Source organism: Sciurus carolinensis, chromosome 4 (assembly GCF_902686445.1).
Source record: "Sciurus carolinensis chromosome 4, mSciCar1.2, whole genome shotgun sequence".
NCBI lineage: Eukaryota > Metazoa > Chordata > Mammalia > Rodentia > Sciuridae > Sciurus > Sciurus carolinensis.
In genome coordinates this window covers 157,556,157-157,573,972 of record NC_062216.1, presented here as the reverse complement: position 1 = coordinate 157,573,972, position 17,816 = coordinate 157,556,157, and the positions used below count along the sequence as shown (strand labels likewise).

At 40.9% G+C, this 17,816-nt stretch overlaps 1 protein-coding gene across 5 annotated transcripts in view; it reads right to left on the bottom strand.

Annotated features, from left to right (window-relative positions):
* The window catches only part of Mybpc1 (myosin binding protein C1), an 82,720-nt gene that overhangs the window by 6,354 nt on the left and 58,550 nt on the right, over positions 1 to 17,816 (bottom strand). For all 5 annotated transcript variants that reach the window (XM_047551251.1, XM_047551247.1, XM_047551250.1 and 2 more), the window contains 7 exons: positions 16,762 to 16,896; positions 12,592 to 12,759; positions 9,290 to 9,378; positions 6,226 to 6,421; positions 4,794 to 4,933; positions 1,938 to 2,097; positions 887 to 1,023 (listed from right to left, as the gene is read on the bottom strand). In XM_047551251.1, coding sequence (XP_047407207.1) covers positions 887 to 1,023; positions 1,938 to 2,097; positions 4,794 to 4,933; positions 6,226 to 6,421; positions 9,290 to 9,378; positions 12,592 to 12,759; positions 16,762 to 16,896 — 1,025 coding nt within the window. The remainder of the gene's footprint in view (positions 1 to 886; positions 1,024 to 1,937; positions 2,098 to 4,793; positions 4,934 to 6,225; positions 6,422 to 9,289; positions 9,379 to 12,591; positions 12,760 to 16,761; positions 16,897 to 17,816) is intronic.

Sequence of the window (17,816 nt, the reverse complement as noted above, 5' to 3'; positions counted from 1 at the left end):
CCTCATCCTTCCCCACATCGCTTCCATTTACACATTAATTCAGTGTCTTCCTCCCGTTCTGTCTGGCTTCTCCCTTTGACTTCCCTATCTCTGTTCAGGGTATATGCAGGAAACACACTACTGTTACAATTTTTCAGATTCTAGGGCACTTCCCCACAGTAGCACTCAGGGACATATTTCTTTATGGACAACTTTGTTAATTTGTTGTTATTTTCAAATGTCAACGACACAAAACCTTCAAACCTTTCTACATCTCTTCGGTGATCTCTCCCTTCTTAGTATTTTGCACTGGTATCAAAGCTTATTTTATATTTGGCCTTGCATTACAGGGTAATTGTTATTTATTTAAATCTGTTATAGAACTCTTGATGAGTCAAAACTGCCACTTAATTTTCCAGGTGAATCAATATTGCACCCTTTTCCTTACCTCTCAGTTCTTTTAAAATTAGGTGGTTTTCTTTTCCTATGGAAACTATCCCTTAGTTCATAAAGTTAAGCATTTTTTCCTACTACTTTTTTTTTTTTTTTTGGTACCAAGGATTGAACACAGGGGTGCTTAACCACTGAGCCTTTTTTATTTTTTATTATGAAGCAATGTCTCCCTAAGTTCCTGGGACTGGCCTTAAACTTGTGATCCTCCTGCCTCAGCCTCATGAGTCCCTGTGATTATAGGCATGTATCACCATGCCTGGCTTAACTGCTTTTGAATAATGTACCTAATTATCCACCAACACTAATACTCTCCATTCCCCACATCCCAGAAAGATACAAATAGTGGTTGGGAGGTCTGTTTATAAAATTGTTAACCTTCATAACATGGAAATATAAAAGAGGGACCTTGAGGTCAATTCTTAGGTTTAACTAACGTGACAGAACAACAGGGTACCTTGGGATTTCCTCTCACGCTGCAGTTCAGGGTGGCATTGTAACCAGCTATAGCATAGGTGTTAACCAAAGGCTGAGTAAACATGGGCGCCTCTGTGAAATCAAAGTCTTCATACACTGGATTTTTGTAGATTTTGCCTTAAAAACAAGTATTAAAATATGTTAAAAAATACAAATTGGCTTGAGCCTATATTATTCTTGGCATACTTCACTCATGATTAGAACTTCCTTGAGCTTAGAAAAACACGAACATGGCATACATTCAGAAAGGTACAAATGTACAGTCAATCACACACGAGACGGAAAGCCAGAGTAGTCATCTGACACTAAACAAATACCGTTTTTTTCAAGTATTTTGATCAGAAATGTGTTCTACTATGGATATCAGGAAGGGCTTCAGAAGGAGAGTGATTTATGATGAAATAAAAGGTTGAAGATAGAATTCAGTTTCTCCTTTCTTTGCTGAGTGGGTCTCCTGTGTAGCTACGTTGAAGGTGTCCAAGAATCAAAATAACAGAAATCCAAGAAGGAAATGTCTAGTTTTTCCCATCCCAGTGACATTAGCCATTTATAGATCAATATCCAGAAACTATAATGAATTAAAGCCTATATTTATTTTTATTTTATTTTAATTTTTGTACCAGGGATTGAACCCAGGGGTGCTTAACCACTGAGCCACATCCCAAGCACTTTTTATCTTTTATTTTCAAATGGGATTTCGCTAAATTGCTTAGGACCTTGCTAAGTGTCTGACGCTGGCTTTGAACTTGCAATCCTCTTGCTTCAGCCTCCTGAGCCACTGGGATTACAGATATGTGCTACTGTCCCTGGCTTAAAGCCTAATTTTTTTTAAAAAAAATGCAATAATAATGTATTATCCCTTGAGCAATTTTACCTGTAAAATTTAAATTTCACTTGAACCTTGTTTCCATAGTTTTCCAATAATGATTGTTCCCACCGTTTCCGCCTCACCACATCTCTGCTTCTTTCAGCCTTATCCATCTAGTCCCTGCCCACCTCATTTTCTGGGTGCCTCTCCACGCCCGACTCACCGTCCTTGGCGATCACAGCGCTCTCTTTAGTCATTGTTGCTTCCTCACTGAGGCCGCACATGTTCTCAGCAAAGACCCGGAAATAATATTCATTCCCTATGACCAGTTCAGTGATGGTGGCATTGGTTCGGTGATAATGCTCAATGACAGTGAACCATTCCTGAAAGAAAAAATAATAATAGTTTGAGAAAAATCAACTACAAACACACAACTTTTTCAAGTGCTGTTTAGAATAAATAACAAGGCTGCTTTGCTAATGAAAAGAAAAAAAGTAGTACTAATTTTTATATTGAGAGTTACGACAAAGTACAGTTAGCTTGATATTTTACAATTTGTTTATACTTGACTAGGAAATTCAATCTTCATTTATACATTTGATTCCATATCCCTAGATATTACTTTCTACCAACTTTATATTTTTTTCATAACCATACCATTTCTATCATTTATCTATCTTCCTACTTCTCTATCCATCTTTTTAAGAACAAAGTATAATTTCAGAATTTTAGTGCCAATTTAGCTATTGATAAGAGATGAAACTAAATTACCAGAGAAAAATTAATAGTATCCAGTGAATTGGCTGAACATCATTAACAGATTCTTTCAGAGATCACCCCCACCCTACCATCTCTGCCTCATTGGTCACATGCTTATCACTTAACCTAGCAACTTTTTTCCCATAACATTTGCTACCTAAAGTATATGTATATAAATATATATATGAAACATATACATAATAATTAAATATATATGAAATATATACAAGTAAAATAAATGAAACCAAGTAAAATACATTCTCTCCTTGGAAAGTGCATACCACAACATAAAACCTGATTTGCTTCTCAACTGTTTGTGTTCATAGTGCCCATCACGGTGCCTGGCACAGAAGATACTGTGCACAAAATTAATATTTACTGAATACTGAATGAATGAATAAGTTAAAGCTACATTAAAATCTTTTTAAAATTTGTTTCCTCACCATACTGAGAAATATAGTGGTCCTAATTTTTATCTTGCAGCCAGTTGAAACCACGTCATACTACATTTCATTACTATTGAGAAAATATTTGTGCTAATAAAAAGTCACTTTATAAAGAAAAAGCATTTCCTTGGAATGTTCAGGGGCCATCGTTATCTATGAATTCTGGATATTTTAGACACAAGACAGTTAAGCCTTCCTTTATTGATGAAGCACTTAAATGGAAACCTCCATTCTAACATTTATTACACTTTGTTACCATTTGGTTTCACATCTTCCTTCTTGCCTTGACTATGAGCGCCCCAAGAACAGGAGTTGACTTTTAAAAAAAAATTTATATGGAAAAAATTAAAAATTAAAAAAGGTTGATTCAGCAGCTATAGTAGTGCTCAGCATACGGTCAGAGAATGAAAATCAAGTGTTTGGACACATAATCAAAACAATGTTGATGGGAAGTATGAGTGACTGGGAATTTAAGTGGAGAACAGCCTCTGGAGCCACGATGAGAGTGGTGAGCTGATTTCCTTGGTGCAGGAGCAGCACTTGTGGTCTCTTGGTCTGTCTCTGCTGGAACGCTATGGAATACAGGGGTGTGGCGGTGTTGCAGGCAGACCTCAGGCATGCGGAGCGGCGGTACAGTTCTAGCCTCCAGGACTTGACTGGATACCCAAGAAGGCAAATGTTGGGCAAGTATGCAGGGGGTGGAAGAATAGGGAGGCTGCACAGGAGCCCTCTGGGTTCACTGCCCAGATCAGGCTAAGGTCCAGTGGAAAACTTTAATTGCTAAGAAGTTGGAGATGTTCAGATCCCTCCCTTGCAAGGTCATCCATCAGTCCCACTTTCAAGTTGTCCAGGTTTCCATGAAAGATGTCACTTTAAATACCAAATCTTATTTTGCCATGTAATACCTATGGGGGAGCCAGAGGGTTGTGGGGAGAAGCCATGCTAAAAATAGCTCATGGAAAGAAGCGCCTGAAATTTCTGTTACTTAAGAATGCCTTTTCCAACACTTTCTCCTTCTATGAATCCAGTGGAACTTCAAGACCAAGTTCATACTGAGATCTAAAAGAGCAAACACATAGACTTTCTATCTATACTATCTAATGTGATGTTTTACTATAAGAATGAAAAATGTTCTAGGTCACTGTGTGTCCACACGTTGATTTGTTCATTCATCCACACACAGGTTAGGTTGGTCAGTACTAAGGTGCAGAGTACGGGTTCTGATTCAGACACTGACTGCTAATTTCTGGTGATCTCCAGCAACCCACTGATCCTTTAGGAGCCTCATTTACTTCATCGGTAAAATATAGGTTATAATAATTCATACTCCAACTAGATTGCTTTTTTAATACATTACACTGTTTTCCTCTTCAGGATCTTTGCACATGCTGTACATTGTAGAATCTTTCTTTTCAATTTGGTTTCTGTCTCCTTGTTTTGTTTTTTGTTTTAAGATACAAGTCCACACAACCCAACATTTGTTTCACAAGAAGAGTTCCCAGATATAGATTTGAGTCAGAATGTGGCATGAGTAAATATTCATTGAATGAATGAATGTAAGGAATTCTACTAAGCATTGCCCCAACTGCTTTATATTGTTTTAGCTATATAATAGCTAAGTAAGGTAAGTATTTGTGCCTCCTTTTTATACATAAGGAAAATGGAGACCAAAGAGGTCCAGGGATTGATGACATGTATGTGGCCTTGAGTGATCTCGAGTCTGACTCTGTGGCTCCAAAGGTGCTACCTTTTCTGCTCTGCCCACTTCTCCTTGGCCCACAGTCTCCTCACCTGTCAACCTCAGGCCCCGCCCCACTACCTCTGAGGAGATGAGATTTTGCTCCTGCGGCTCAACAGAGACCACCAGGCCTTACCATGCTCTTCTTGTCGGCCTTCTGGATCGTGTACCCTGTGATGGCGGCGTTCCCATCATCCTTCGGTGGTGTCCACGTGAGAGCCACGTTCTCTCCCCAGACATCTTCAATCTTCACAGACTGGGGTGGACCTGGACGGTCTATAGGATGGATTCACAGCATCACGGTGAGGTCCCTTTCTCTGCCAGTTTATACTGTCACATGAGGATATTTTAAAATGTCCTTCCCCTTGCCACAGGAAGTGGCGACCCTGTGTCTTTGGTTAGAATGGAGCAGGACCAGATCTAAGAGCACAGAGCAAAACTCCTGTCCGCAAAAACTAGAGAGGTTTAGCCACAGGTAAGAGTGCTTGCTTTACAGGGCATGCCCTTTCACCCAAGGAGAGGCTCATCACAGGAAGTTGCCCCTTTGGTTAGAGAACCTCAAGTTTTAGCAAATTGACTGAAATATAATAATAAAAATGATTGGAGGGATGGAGTTTTAGCTTCGTGCTTACCTAGCATGCATGAGGCTCTGGGTTCAATCCCCACCCAGCACCATAAGGAAAAAAAAAATACTGGAAACAAGATTTCTCCCAGTTCTGCTCTTAAATATATTTCTTGACATCAAGACAGTTATAGAGGCTGGGTAGGGTGACACATGCCTGTAATTCCAGCAGCTCAGGAGGCTAAGGAAGGAGGATTGAGAGTTCAAAGCCAGCTTTAACAACTTAGTAAGGCCCTGTTTCTAAATAAAATATTTTTAAAAGGACTGGGCATGTGACTCAGTGGTTTAGCACCTCTGGGTTGGATCCCCGGTACCAAAAAAAAAAAAAACGACAGTTATAGAACAGTTCTAATAAGAGGATAGACCCATAAAGGATCCCTGCTCCATTCCCCTAACTGGGCAAAAGTAAGAACTAACCTTATTTTTTGTAAGCATCTAACTAACTCTGAAGGATCAACCTATTCAGTGTTTAACCGTTTAATTTTGTTTAGGTTCATCTTCCTTACATTTAACAAAAATTCTTTATCTCCACTCAAACTTTTTAGAGAATTTTAGATATAGTAAGAAACGTGTTAAGCTACACCCAGAATCTACAAGTTTTTAAGATAAGAATTCAACATAGGAAATAGGTTTATCACTGGGGAACTGGGAAACTTTCCCAGTTGGATTTCTAAAGCAGTACAGATAGATTTCACCAAAAAGTACAACATACATTCATTTTCTTGAATACATGTGCCCCACATCTCTCATGATTAGTATTTTTAGTCAGTGAAAACTTATTTTGAAATGCTAACAAATCTTACTAATTTATTATTTGTTTTAATCCTAAAAAAGAATTTTATGTAGCACTAATGTAACGAAAATTTCCATTTCTCCTTTAATGTCAAGGACATTTAGTTCCCACGCTACTTTGACAGAACATTCGAGTTCCTTCCTCCAAACCTACCAACGATCTGGATGTCGATGGAGGCACTTTCCACATATTTTTCCACTTTGACCTGCAGATCATATTTCCCCGAGTGGCTCCTCTCTGCTTTTCTGATAAATATGATTGTATCAGTCTCGGAGTTGCGAATGTTTATTTGATTCTTATCAATCTCTTGACCATCCTTCTTCCAAGTTAATTCTGGTCTTGGTTTTCCCTGGAAAGAAAGACAAAAGAAATAGAGGGGAGCAGTCAGAGTGCCTGAGATTGTTTTCAATGTGACAAGAATGACAATGGATTAACCTTTTCTGGGCAAGGATGGAAAACACCACCATTGGAATCTTGGTGGTGGTAGTAGTCGAGGGTGACAGCAGCAGCAGGAGACCCCTTCTGCTGTCTGCCTCCTGAGTGCAAGGCATATGCATGACATTTATTATCTTCCTTGATCTTCACATCAAGAAAAGTATCATCAGCCTCATTCTCTACATAGGGGAATTAAATGATTTGGCAAGGCCTTGTAGCTAAGTGCTGGAACTAGGTTACACAGGCGGATCTACTTGGCTTCAAAGTCGGCAGAACATAGGCTAATCGTCAAGAGTATGAGCTCTGACGTTCTGGACTCTATATTTGGATCCGGACCACTTAATAGACATGTAACCTTGTGCAAGAGTTACTTTGACTCTCCATGCCTCAGTTTCCCAATCTGTAAAATAGGAGCAAGAAAAGTACCTATCTCACAAGATGGTTGTAAAGATTGAAGGCCTAACAAAACTTCTGCATACTACAGGAGTATTTTATTAATATCATCTAAAGGTTAATGATTATTATCCACTATACTCTGCTGCTCACCTCAGACTTGCTAAAATTCTCTCTCTGCTCTGGCTGCTGATGCTATTCTTGAAGACCAGACTTAAAAAAGAAATTACAAGCTGATTCAAGGGCATGAGTTTTCAGTTTCTATTACCAAGGAATGTCTAGAATTTCTGAGCACCCAGGCTTACTCCTACAGACAAGAACCAAGTGTTAACTCAGAAATTAATTCAGTAATTCATTAAGGCACGGTTTTCCTAATGTGTTCCAGACGTGTGGCTCAGGGCTGGATTCTGACATGGGATGTGGAGATACACATTAAACTCCTGCCCGTGGAGCTTGAAGAACGGCTGGGGGTGCTCAGACTTGCAGAGAACAATGTTATTCAAGATAGGGAAAAACATCACAGAGACTCGGGAGGTTGAGGTAGGAGGATCATGAGTTCAAAGCCAGCCTCAGCAAAAGCGAGGTACTAAGCAAGTCAGTGAGACCTTGTCTCTAAATAAAATACAAAATAGGGCTGGGGATATGGCCCAGTGGTTGAGTTTCCCTGGGTTCAATCCCTGGTTACCCGTGCCCCCCTTAAAATAAAAGAAAAAAACATAAGGAAAAACAGTTCCACATCTTATTTCCTTAAAGGTACAACTTGCCCTTAGCTACTGGAGGAAAACTGAGTTCTCTAATAACATATGGAGTTGCAGAAGCAGCGACAGGGGACATGGACTCTGCTGTAGGCACTACCATTTACTTGCTGTGTGACCTTGGGCAAATCACTTAACTTCTCTTATTGTCAATTTCTTCCCTCCTCAAGTGGGGGTAAGAATATCTACCCTTCCTGCCTCGCTGGGTGTTTCCCTTACCCTGAGCTACACCCCCTGCTTCACTGGGTGTTTCTAAGGATCAAAGGAGGAAACGTCCGAGAGCTCTAGAGGTTACACAGACATACAAACAGGGCACATTATTCTCATGGCCCTTCCTGGTGGCTGACAGGCTCCTGGTCTGCCAGACCTAAGAGTCCCTGTTCTCATGCTCTTTCCACTTCCCAGACCCCGTGATGGAAGATGCATACAGAGACCCCAAGATCTGGGAGGCTGAATGAGCCCTGGTGGTAGAAATGATGTGGACATGGGAGGGCAGGGTCAGCAGCCAGCTCTGAGTAGGGCTGTGGCTGGTGCTGGGTCTCCTGCCTGCTGTGACATGCTCCTTTTGAGACTGGGAGGAAGGAAGTGGAGGAGCCTGGCCAAGCCCTTCCCTCCCTGCTGCGCTCTGCCTAGCTGCCTTGGCTTTTGCTCTGATTTAGGGACTGTGCATGCTGTAGATACCACCTCTTCTAAGTCTTCGGCCTGGATGCAGCGACACAACCAGAATTGGCTGTCCTCTTAGCTTGGCTTTCATGGGAACCTGGGTTTGAACAGAGCTCTGTGAGTGTGTGTGTGTGTGTGTGTGTGTGAGTGTGCACATGTGTGCAGAGACCTAAATTCTAATTCAAGACTATGCTGCCTGATATAATAGACATGAACTACCCGTGACTAAGTTAGAATTAATTAAAATTAAAGAAAAATCAAAAACCTATTCAGTTCCATTAGTTCCTTGTGGCAACCATTCGGACATACACAGAACCTCACAGAAAGTCCTATTGAACAGCACTGCCTAGAGGCCTAAAGATAGTCAGGTGAGTCGGGAGGCAGGGTGTGTGTGCACACGTGTACATGTGAGACCAAAACTCATCACTGTAAGCAAAGCCTGGTTAATCCTGTGGACAACAGCTTCTTTTATTAGAACCACCATTTAACAACGAGCATATATTTTAGTGGCCTCCAGATTTCACATTTTGGTTTATCCCTCTTATTGGAATTTTGTTTGGTTCAGGGTCACTGTGGAAACTAAGCATGTATTGTTTTCTTGAATGTTACACTGAGAGCTTCGCTAAGAAGGATGGGTGTGACAGAGAGCTAGGACCAGAGAGGCCCTCTAGGCATTCCTTCATCTGGTTATCTCTGTGATGTTCCCCTCCTGCCCACCAGAGTCCCGGAACTTTGGGCAAGATTATATCTCATTTATTTCATGCAGAAAAAAAAAATCTGGTGGTTTTATAGATTTCTCTACTTCTATGGTAGGAGATCCCTTAATCACTTCCCAAACCTCTTCCATTATTGACTCACTCTCCCTCTGAGGATGTCCTGAATCATGCAGACCATAAATGCTAGAACAGCCCCTCCCCTTCTTAAATACCCCAGGCCTGGAAAAGGAAAATGAGGGACCCCTGAATTATTACCTGGAAAGGTATAACCAGATTGACAGCTTCTCCAACTCTGCGGATATAGGTTTGCTTCAGGTGCCTTGGGATGCGAATCTTTGGAGGCTCTGGGGGAAGTTAAAATAGCATAATTTTGAATCAGCACAGTATCCTAGAAATGGCCTTGAATAAACCCAGTGGCATTTAGCAAGACCCTGTCTCAAAATTAAAACATAAAGAGCTGGGGATGTGTTTCAGTGGTTGAGCGTCTCTGGGTTCAGTCCCTGGTACCAGAAAATAAAAAAAGAAAAAGAAAAAGCCAATCTCTCTGACTCCAGAGTCCAGTTGGACACCTGAACCTGGTTCAAGTTCTCGTCCTGCCTATGACACCTTGGGCAAGTTACTTAACCTGTGCTTCTGTTGATAAAGTAAAAACATTACCTCCCTCCTGAGAGGACTGTGAGGTAATGGCCTTTCCTTGTGCTCAGGGTCTGCAATACAATCTTGGATGTGTCACCAGCTTATATATGGCAACTTTGGTCAAGACGGGTTTCTTCAAGCAGAAATGTTTTATTTTGAGTCCACAAAATGTATCCTTGACCTCCCTAACTTTAGCACAACTTTGTATTTTTACTGTCATTTAGACCTAAAGTAACTTCACAAAAAAAAAAAAAAAAAAAAAAATCATCAAGCTTTCCCTTGGGACCTATACATATTTTTTATAGTTTCTATTAGTAAGAATGTTCTCCAATGAACATTCCAGAAAAGACCTACAGGTTCCAGTTTAGCTGGTAGGACTGTCCATTCTTTCTCAGCAGGGGGAGACAGTTTGAGCATCTAGCATTTGCTATTTAAGTGACTGTTGGAGTTTGATAGTCACTTTCTCCCTGTGTGTCTCTGGTGTGGTATCTAACAGACAGACCTGGGTACTAATATTCATTCATTAATGAAGATAGTGAACATGCTGATGCAGGAAAGGCTAAGGCTCAGGGGCTTAGCAGACTTAATGGGAAGGCTAAGGCTCACGGGCTCTCAGGGATAAAGCATGTCTCAGGATGTGATGGAAACTGGGCTAAATGCTCTATGTGAATAATTTCAACCTCACAGTCCTCTCAGGAGGGAGGTAATGTTTTTACTTTATCAACAGAAGCACAGGTTAAGTAACTTGCCCAAGGTGTCATAGGCAGGACGAGAACTTGAACCAGGTTCAGGTGTCCAACTGGACTCTGGAGTCAGAGAGATTGGCTTTTTCTTTTTCTTTTTTTTATTTTCTGGTACCAGGGACTGAACCCAGAGACGCTCAACCACTGAAACACATCCCCAGCTCTTTATGTTTTAATTTTGAGACAGGGTCTTGCTAAGTTCCTCAGGGTCTCATGAAGTTGCTGAGGCTGGTTTTGAACTCATGATCCTCCTGCCTCAGCCTCCCAAGTCATTGGGCTTAGTCACTGCACCTAAGACTTGGCTTTTCTGTCCTAGATCAAACAGTGGGTCTGCTCTTAGCATTCTCTTAAGTAAAATGGAGATGACAACAGCACACCTAATTCTAATTCATAGCATTGTTGTGAGGATTAAATGAAGTCGTCCATGAAAGCATTTAGCATAATGGCTGAGAACTTAAGAGCTCAGCCATGGTCTGGAGATGATGATGAGATGATGATGGTGACGACTGAATGTTAGGGTTGGAAGGAAAACTGGAGGCCCTTGAACTCCCTAACATTACATATGAGGACATAGAGACCCAGCAAGATCCCACAGCAGATTATACCATAATAATAATAATAACAAAAACAACAGTAATAATACTAGTTGACATATATCGAAGGCTTATTATATAGCAAGCTCTGTTAAGCAAGCACCATGAACTAATTTATTCAATTCTCATAACATGTTGATATAGTATTAATATTATCCCTATTTTGCAGGTGAAGAAATTAAGGCTTTAAAAAAATCATGTCTCTTGTCAGAGATCACATAGCCAACAGATGACAGAAATAGGATTAAACTTAGGCAGAATGACTCCAGAAAAGACTAAGAAAATGTATATGCTTCATGCTTTCCTTTACCCATTCTCGTTTCCATGCATCCATCTGTTCATCTATCTACCTACCCACTTATCTGTCTGTCCATTACCCAACTCATTCCCAGAAGGTTTCGGAGGTCACATGGAGACTATGATAAAACCTTGTGGCAACCCAGTTATCCAAGCTCTCAATCCAGGGTTTTTTCCCCTAGATTGGGGTTCTTAAACTTTTTGGTTCCAGCACTCCATGACAGATCAAAAGTTATAGCTGGGGATGCAGCTTAGTGGTAGAGCACTTTGCTAGCAGAATGCATGAGGTCCAGGATTCAGTCCTTGGAACACACACAAATTATTATAGACCCATAAAAGCTTTTTTTTTTTTTTTAATGTGGACTGTATTTATTATCACATAGAAATTAAAACTCAGGCATTTTCCCCCTTGCAGGATTTTTTTTTTTTTTTTTTAAATGATGGATCTCACTATGTTGCCCAGGCTGGCCCCAAACTCCTGGGCTCAAGCAATCCTCCTGCCTCAGCCTCCTAAGTAGCTGGGGCTATCAGCACATGTCACCGTATCCAGCTTCCATGGATGATTTTATAACATGTACTAGTAATCTAGAAAGTACTACTCCACTGAATTGTGCAGATTTTCTAAATGCTAACACATAAGTGCTTCGTACTTTTCATTTCATTGTCACCTGAGCCTAGGAAAAAAACATGTACTTAAGGACCAAGATTTAATTAAATTAATAATTTTGATGCTTCATCAACAGTGCTTTAAGGCAAAATGACAAAACTGGCCCTTTTATTTTAACGGTGAGTGTGTGGAGGTTAGTACGGTTTGGTGGCACACACTTAATTCACACTAACGCACCAACAGTTTTATTCACTTTCACTTCTACACCATTGGTGCAGATGTTAAAACACGGAAAAGGGCCAGAATGTATTCATATTATTATAGAAATGGTTTTGACCTTGCAGACCCGTCTGAGCCCAGCTGCTGGTGTGGTAATCCTTTGTATTGTTGCATTAACACAAATTCTTTCTCCAAGGTGAACGGGCAGCCCCACCGGAGCTGACTCCTAGAACCTGGTCAATTTAATTAACTGGTCCTCAGAATGCAAATTATAAACTCAAAGCTGACCTCCCACACTGCTCCCAAGGACCTATTTTCGTTAATTTCTAAATTCTAAGAAGCATTCGTAAGATACCAAAGGGGGAAAAAAAACAATAAAATAAAGTTTGAGAAATAGGTTTTAAAAAAATAAAGGCCAACAATGTAAAAGGGAGACCAAATTTTGAAATCCTGGACACTTACCTATGATTTCCTTCACGAGAATGGGCTGAGAATAGTACTTGGGCTCGCTGGCACCTGCGGCATTAACAGCCTTCACGCGAACGAAGATCTTGGCATCTGTCGGCAGACCCGTGATGGTGAACTTGGTCTTGTCAATTAGGTCTGTGTTTGCAACTATCCAGTCCTCAGCTAAAATCCATTAAAAAAAAAAAAAAAAAGGAAAGAAAGAAAAGAATGAGGAATGAGAATGATGTTTAGTGAAAGAAATCACCCTAGCAATTATAGTCAATTCCAACTTAGTATTTTGCTCCTAATCAAATCATTTGGAAAGAGTATGACTTTGTTCTGAACTTGGACTACATGGGTGGGCATTTTTCACATATTTAAGTTTTAAAATGACCTAAAAAGGCTAACATAAACAACAGGAAGAATAAAGTATCAAATTTTGCTGTTTCGGAGAAACCTCTTACTCAGGATTGAAGTATCCTGAATAATCATAATTATCCCCAAGAGTTTTGCAGCAATTTTATTCCAATTTGGTTTTATAATGATTGATGTGATCATGATATTTAGTCATTTGTATACATTAAAGTTCAGAGAAATAGAAAATGGCTCTTCTCATGAGCGACTTCAACCTTTATAATCACATAATTTCCCTACTTTATCTTGGTGGGTTCATGATTATGAGACACTAATATGAACATAGAGAATCTGTGCATGAAGAAGAGATCTTTATATTCACAAAACGGGAAGCAGTTCATGAGCGATAAGCTCACATGGAGTCAGCTCAATTCTTCGTTCTCAGTCAAAAAACTGATTTTCCCCCCTTAGCATTTAGTAGTTTTGTCTACAACATCAAGAGAATTTAAACCCAATATCCAGGGCTTACAAATATTTCGGCTGTAAAAGTTAGTGTGCATTATGCACATGGGACAAAAGAAGGCTTGGATCCCGAGGACTAGCTCCCCTCCTCCTCCCCCAGCTCTAGGGCTTTTTGTTGTGTGGGCCGTGGGTGCACTTCACAGGCGGTCATGGGAATTCCTAGGAATGTTATCACATGGTAAGAAAGGCCAAGAGCTTCGCAGAATACTTTACCTGGTAGATCAAACGCAGCCTCCCCATTTTCATCAGACTGTTTTGCTGATGTACCTTTGAGAATCCGTCATTAAAATTAATTAAAGACACCCACTTTCACACCAGAAGAATATGGTATCAGTAGTCAGCATTCTCTGTTAGTAAAGTATGCAAAATATGCAGAGATTTGTCTTCAGAGCAGTGACGGAAGAGACCAAACGTGTTAGGGGGGTTCCTCGGGAGAGGCACAGCCTGCCCTGGGCAGCCTATGGGTTTTGTCCTGAGACACCTGCCCCAGAGAAGAGGAGGGAGAAGAAAAGAGAAGAGGAGGAAAAAGGAAGCTGGGACATTTCCAGCTGTGGGAAGAAGGTAAAGAGAATAAAGCAACCCTGAAAGGAGAGGAGGAGGCCCTGGAATCCATGGAAACCAGCACACAGTTAAAGTTTATCCTGTACCTGTCCCTGCCACCTCAGCCTGGAAGGGTCTTCCCTAGTCTCCGGGAGCATGATGCTCCCATGGTGGGGCTCCCTCATCAGAATCTGGGAGTGTGGGCATTGTGATAAGGTCAGCCTCTGTTTGGCTCAGCCATGTTTTACCAGGTTCTTAATGGACATGGAATCTGGCTCAGCAGTTCAGGAGGCTGGGACAACAAACTCTGTCAAGAAAACAAACTGGGTCTGCCTGGGTCCCTACATTCCCTGTGGGTGGCTCACAGGGTGGTCTTGGGCCTGCCCCACTGTTTTGGGGTGGTGATTTTCTTGGTACAGGAAAGGAGCTGGGGTGTGGGGTTAGGATTGACTGGGTCTGGGAACCTTTGCCCACCTCTTCCAACCTACCAGAAATATCAAGGAGAAAGGTCAGGAAGCCAGACAGCCTGGCCAGTGAGAGGGCGTGTGGATGATAAAAAATATTTATGACTTTGAAAAAGATAAACCTTTAAGCAACTGTTGGTATTTCACAGTCAAGAGATAATGAGAGTGAAAATACGAGAGTGAGAAAACCGGTAGGAAAGAGTGAAGAACTGGTGAAGGAAAAATATCCAAGAGAAAAAGGGAAGGAAGTGATCAGGAGGGAACAAAAATCACCCGCCTCTTCACATTTGAGCCACTTTAACTGAGGGAGACGGAAAGAAAGAAAAATGAAGTCTGAGGGGACGTGGAAGGAATATGTTAAGTCATTTACTACATGAGGTGAATTTTTAAGAAAGGAAAGAAGAAATGAGTGCGAAGGAAACAAAAAACGAGTAAAATACTGCAGGCATTAAAGAAAAAAAAAACAAAACAAAACAAGAAAAAGAGTCAAAAACAACACACGATCTTATACAAGAAAGATTTCTCTTCTAGAATGGACCTGACATATCCAAAAGCATTAAACACTACAGAAAATTAGTCTGGAGGACAACAGGCATTAAAAGAGAATAAAGAATAAGGCAGCCATGTAAAGAAAGTAAGAAAAGACCGCAAGAAGAAAGATATACACGTTAAGAAAGAACTTCCATAGAAAGCTAATTCCAAAACGTTATGTGGCAAAATAGATACATAATAATGATTGTGTACATATACATATGTATAGATGTATATACATATATATCTACACAGACCACACACAAAATTTCGTAAAATACACTTCATTGTATTTTATCTAAGGTGGGTAACATCAAAATGACAGCCATCTATCATTTTGCTGTATCTTCTTACTTTTTAAACCTATCAGAAAGAAAAGAGTAAAGAATTGGCTCTGTTTCATACATACACAAGGTTTGTGCTCAGCAGCCACATCACATATAAGACTGGGAAATTCTGTTGGCTGGGCAGTATAAAAAGCGGAGTGCAGTGCTCATGATTTTTTTTAAATAAGGGGACAAATGAAATGGGAATAAACCATATTCTGAAGTTCTCAAGAACTTTCCTGTTGCATTTGTGACATTGCCCCCTCCCTCGCTGGGCTAACCCTGGGACCTTCCCTCTAATATCCCCATGGGTTTTGGTTAGTGCTTTTCTAAGCCCTGGAGAAAACAAGCATGGTCCTTTTCGAGGGAGTATATGTGAAAGGAACTCAGTGATGCTAGAATACTTCATTCCCCTTTCTTCTTCTCTCCTGGCCAGCAACGATCATTTCTGTTGATGCCCCAATCCAGGGCCTGGGATTTCAATCTCGCAGCTTTTTTCTCCACACTGGTCTTCCTCCAGGGAGGGTACATCTGTGTTCGTATTCCCCATTTCCCAGGTGTGCTCTGTAGCTTCTTTCCTTCACTTGGAGCATCCATGTTAAAACTTGGGTCCAAAGAGTTTCCTTAGAGGTCACACCTTGGGCTCCTTTTTGTAGAATATGAACAGGTTTCCCTGGGGGATCGTTTACCTACCATTCACCCAGGGTGGAGGCTGAGTCCAGAGCTGGTAGTTTAACTTACCCTTTTCAAATGCCATCCCTTTCTAGTCATGGCAAGTCGGAAGCCAAGGAAAGCAACAGGCTGTGGTGACTGTCACACCTTTTTGGATTTCAGGTAAATTCTGGCCCATATTTTCTAATGTCAAATTTTCATATACCTGATCCTGGAGATAAGTTACTGCCACATGTTGAAACTATTTCTCATACTCTCTGGGATTTAATGCTATTTCCTTTAAAATTAAAAGTCATTCTTAATTCTTCTTTTTTCCCTTAAGAATGCAAGAGGTAATCACCAGATGGCCAAATATGTAGTCTCTTATTCTTAACCCAAACAAGCAGCTTTTTTGATAGTGAACTTCCACTTGGCACAGGTTTTAAAATTTCCAGCATGCTTCATCTCAACTACGCATTCACTGTCCTCTGATACAACGCAATCCCACCCATTCCCAAAGTGGAAGATCCTGGAGTTTTGTCAGAGGCCCTACCTACCTCCTATGACTTGGATCATGTGTGTTCAGTTTTACAGTCCAGCTAGGATATTCTGAGGTCTCAGTTTGTTAGCATCAAGGACTAAAGAAGAGCTACATTTTTATACACCTCAGAAGAACGACCTTTGACTCAATCTCATTTTTGGTGGGGAAGAGATGAGTTCCCTTGAAAGACCAAAGGAAGTGGGGCATACCTCACCTACCGAGGACGCTACTCATTGTGACTGCTAGTTGTACTTACTTCCTTCAAAGCAATACTCTAGCACATAGCCATCTAAACCTGCAGCACCAATCTGGTCTGGGGGCCTCCACTTCATGGTGACAGTGGTGTCGGTGACAGAGTCGACAGCCAGGAGAGTAGGAGGGCTGGTCACAGCTTGAAAAAAACAGAAACAGAAGAAACTATTATCTAAAGAGTTATGACACAGGAACTGTGATAAAGTGAACTGGGATACCACTAAAATGAGGACAGCAGCCTCACAGCTCAATAAAATTCAATCAAAACTCCTGGGGCATGGTTGTGTGTAGTACAACGATATGATCAACACAAGATTTGTGGCAATGAGGTCACACTTTTTCTCTAAATTGGGTGGTTGGCATGAGAGGCTGGGAGGTCAATGAAGTCAAAGTTTGGGATCTAATGATCCAGAGTAAATTTCTTACAACCTTCTAATTTTAAAATACAAACACTTACACTGTTTTATTTCTATTGAAAAAAACATCTCAGTACCATAAAACAGTGGAGACATCTTATCTTTTGTTTCTTTGCCTACATTGAACCAACTCTTTTTTGGTTTAAAAGATTATGTTCAAGGGCTGGGTGGGGTGGTGCACACCAGTAATCCCAGTAGCTCAGGAGGCTGAGGCAGGATTGTGAGTTCAAAGCCAGCCTCAGCAACTGTGAGGCACTAAGTAACTCAGTGAGACCGTGTCTCTAAATAAAATACAAAACAGGACTGGGGATGTGGCTCAGTGGTTGACTGTCCCTGAGTTCAATCCCTAGTACCGTCCCCCAACCTCCACAAAAAAAAGATTACATTTAAGGCACAACCTTAAAACAAAGAGACTAGTTTTCAAGTTCAGGCTGTTGAACTGATCTTAATTTGTTTTAGTCACACCGTAGTATGTACACCAAAGTCTGCTTATACTTTGGGAAGGACCAATGGAGAGTACCTTTATGTCAATGGAGTTGGCTCCATGTTTTCAGTGAGAGGTGACTCCTGGAGTCACCTATGACTGTCACTGGATTTCTGGATATGAATTCTAGGGCCTACATTATGAAGATACTCAATTCTA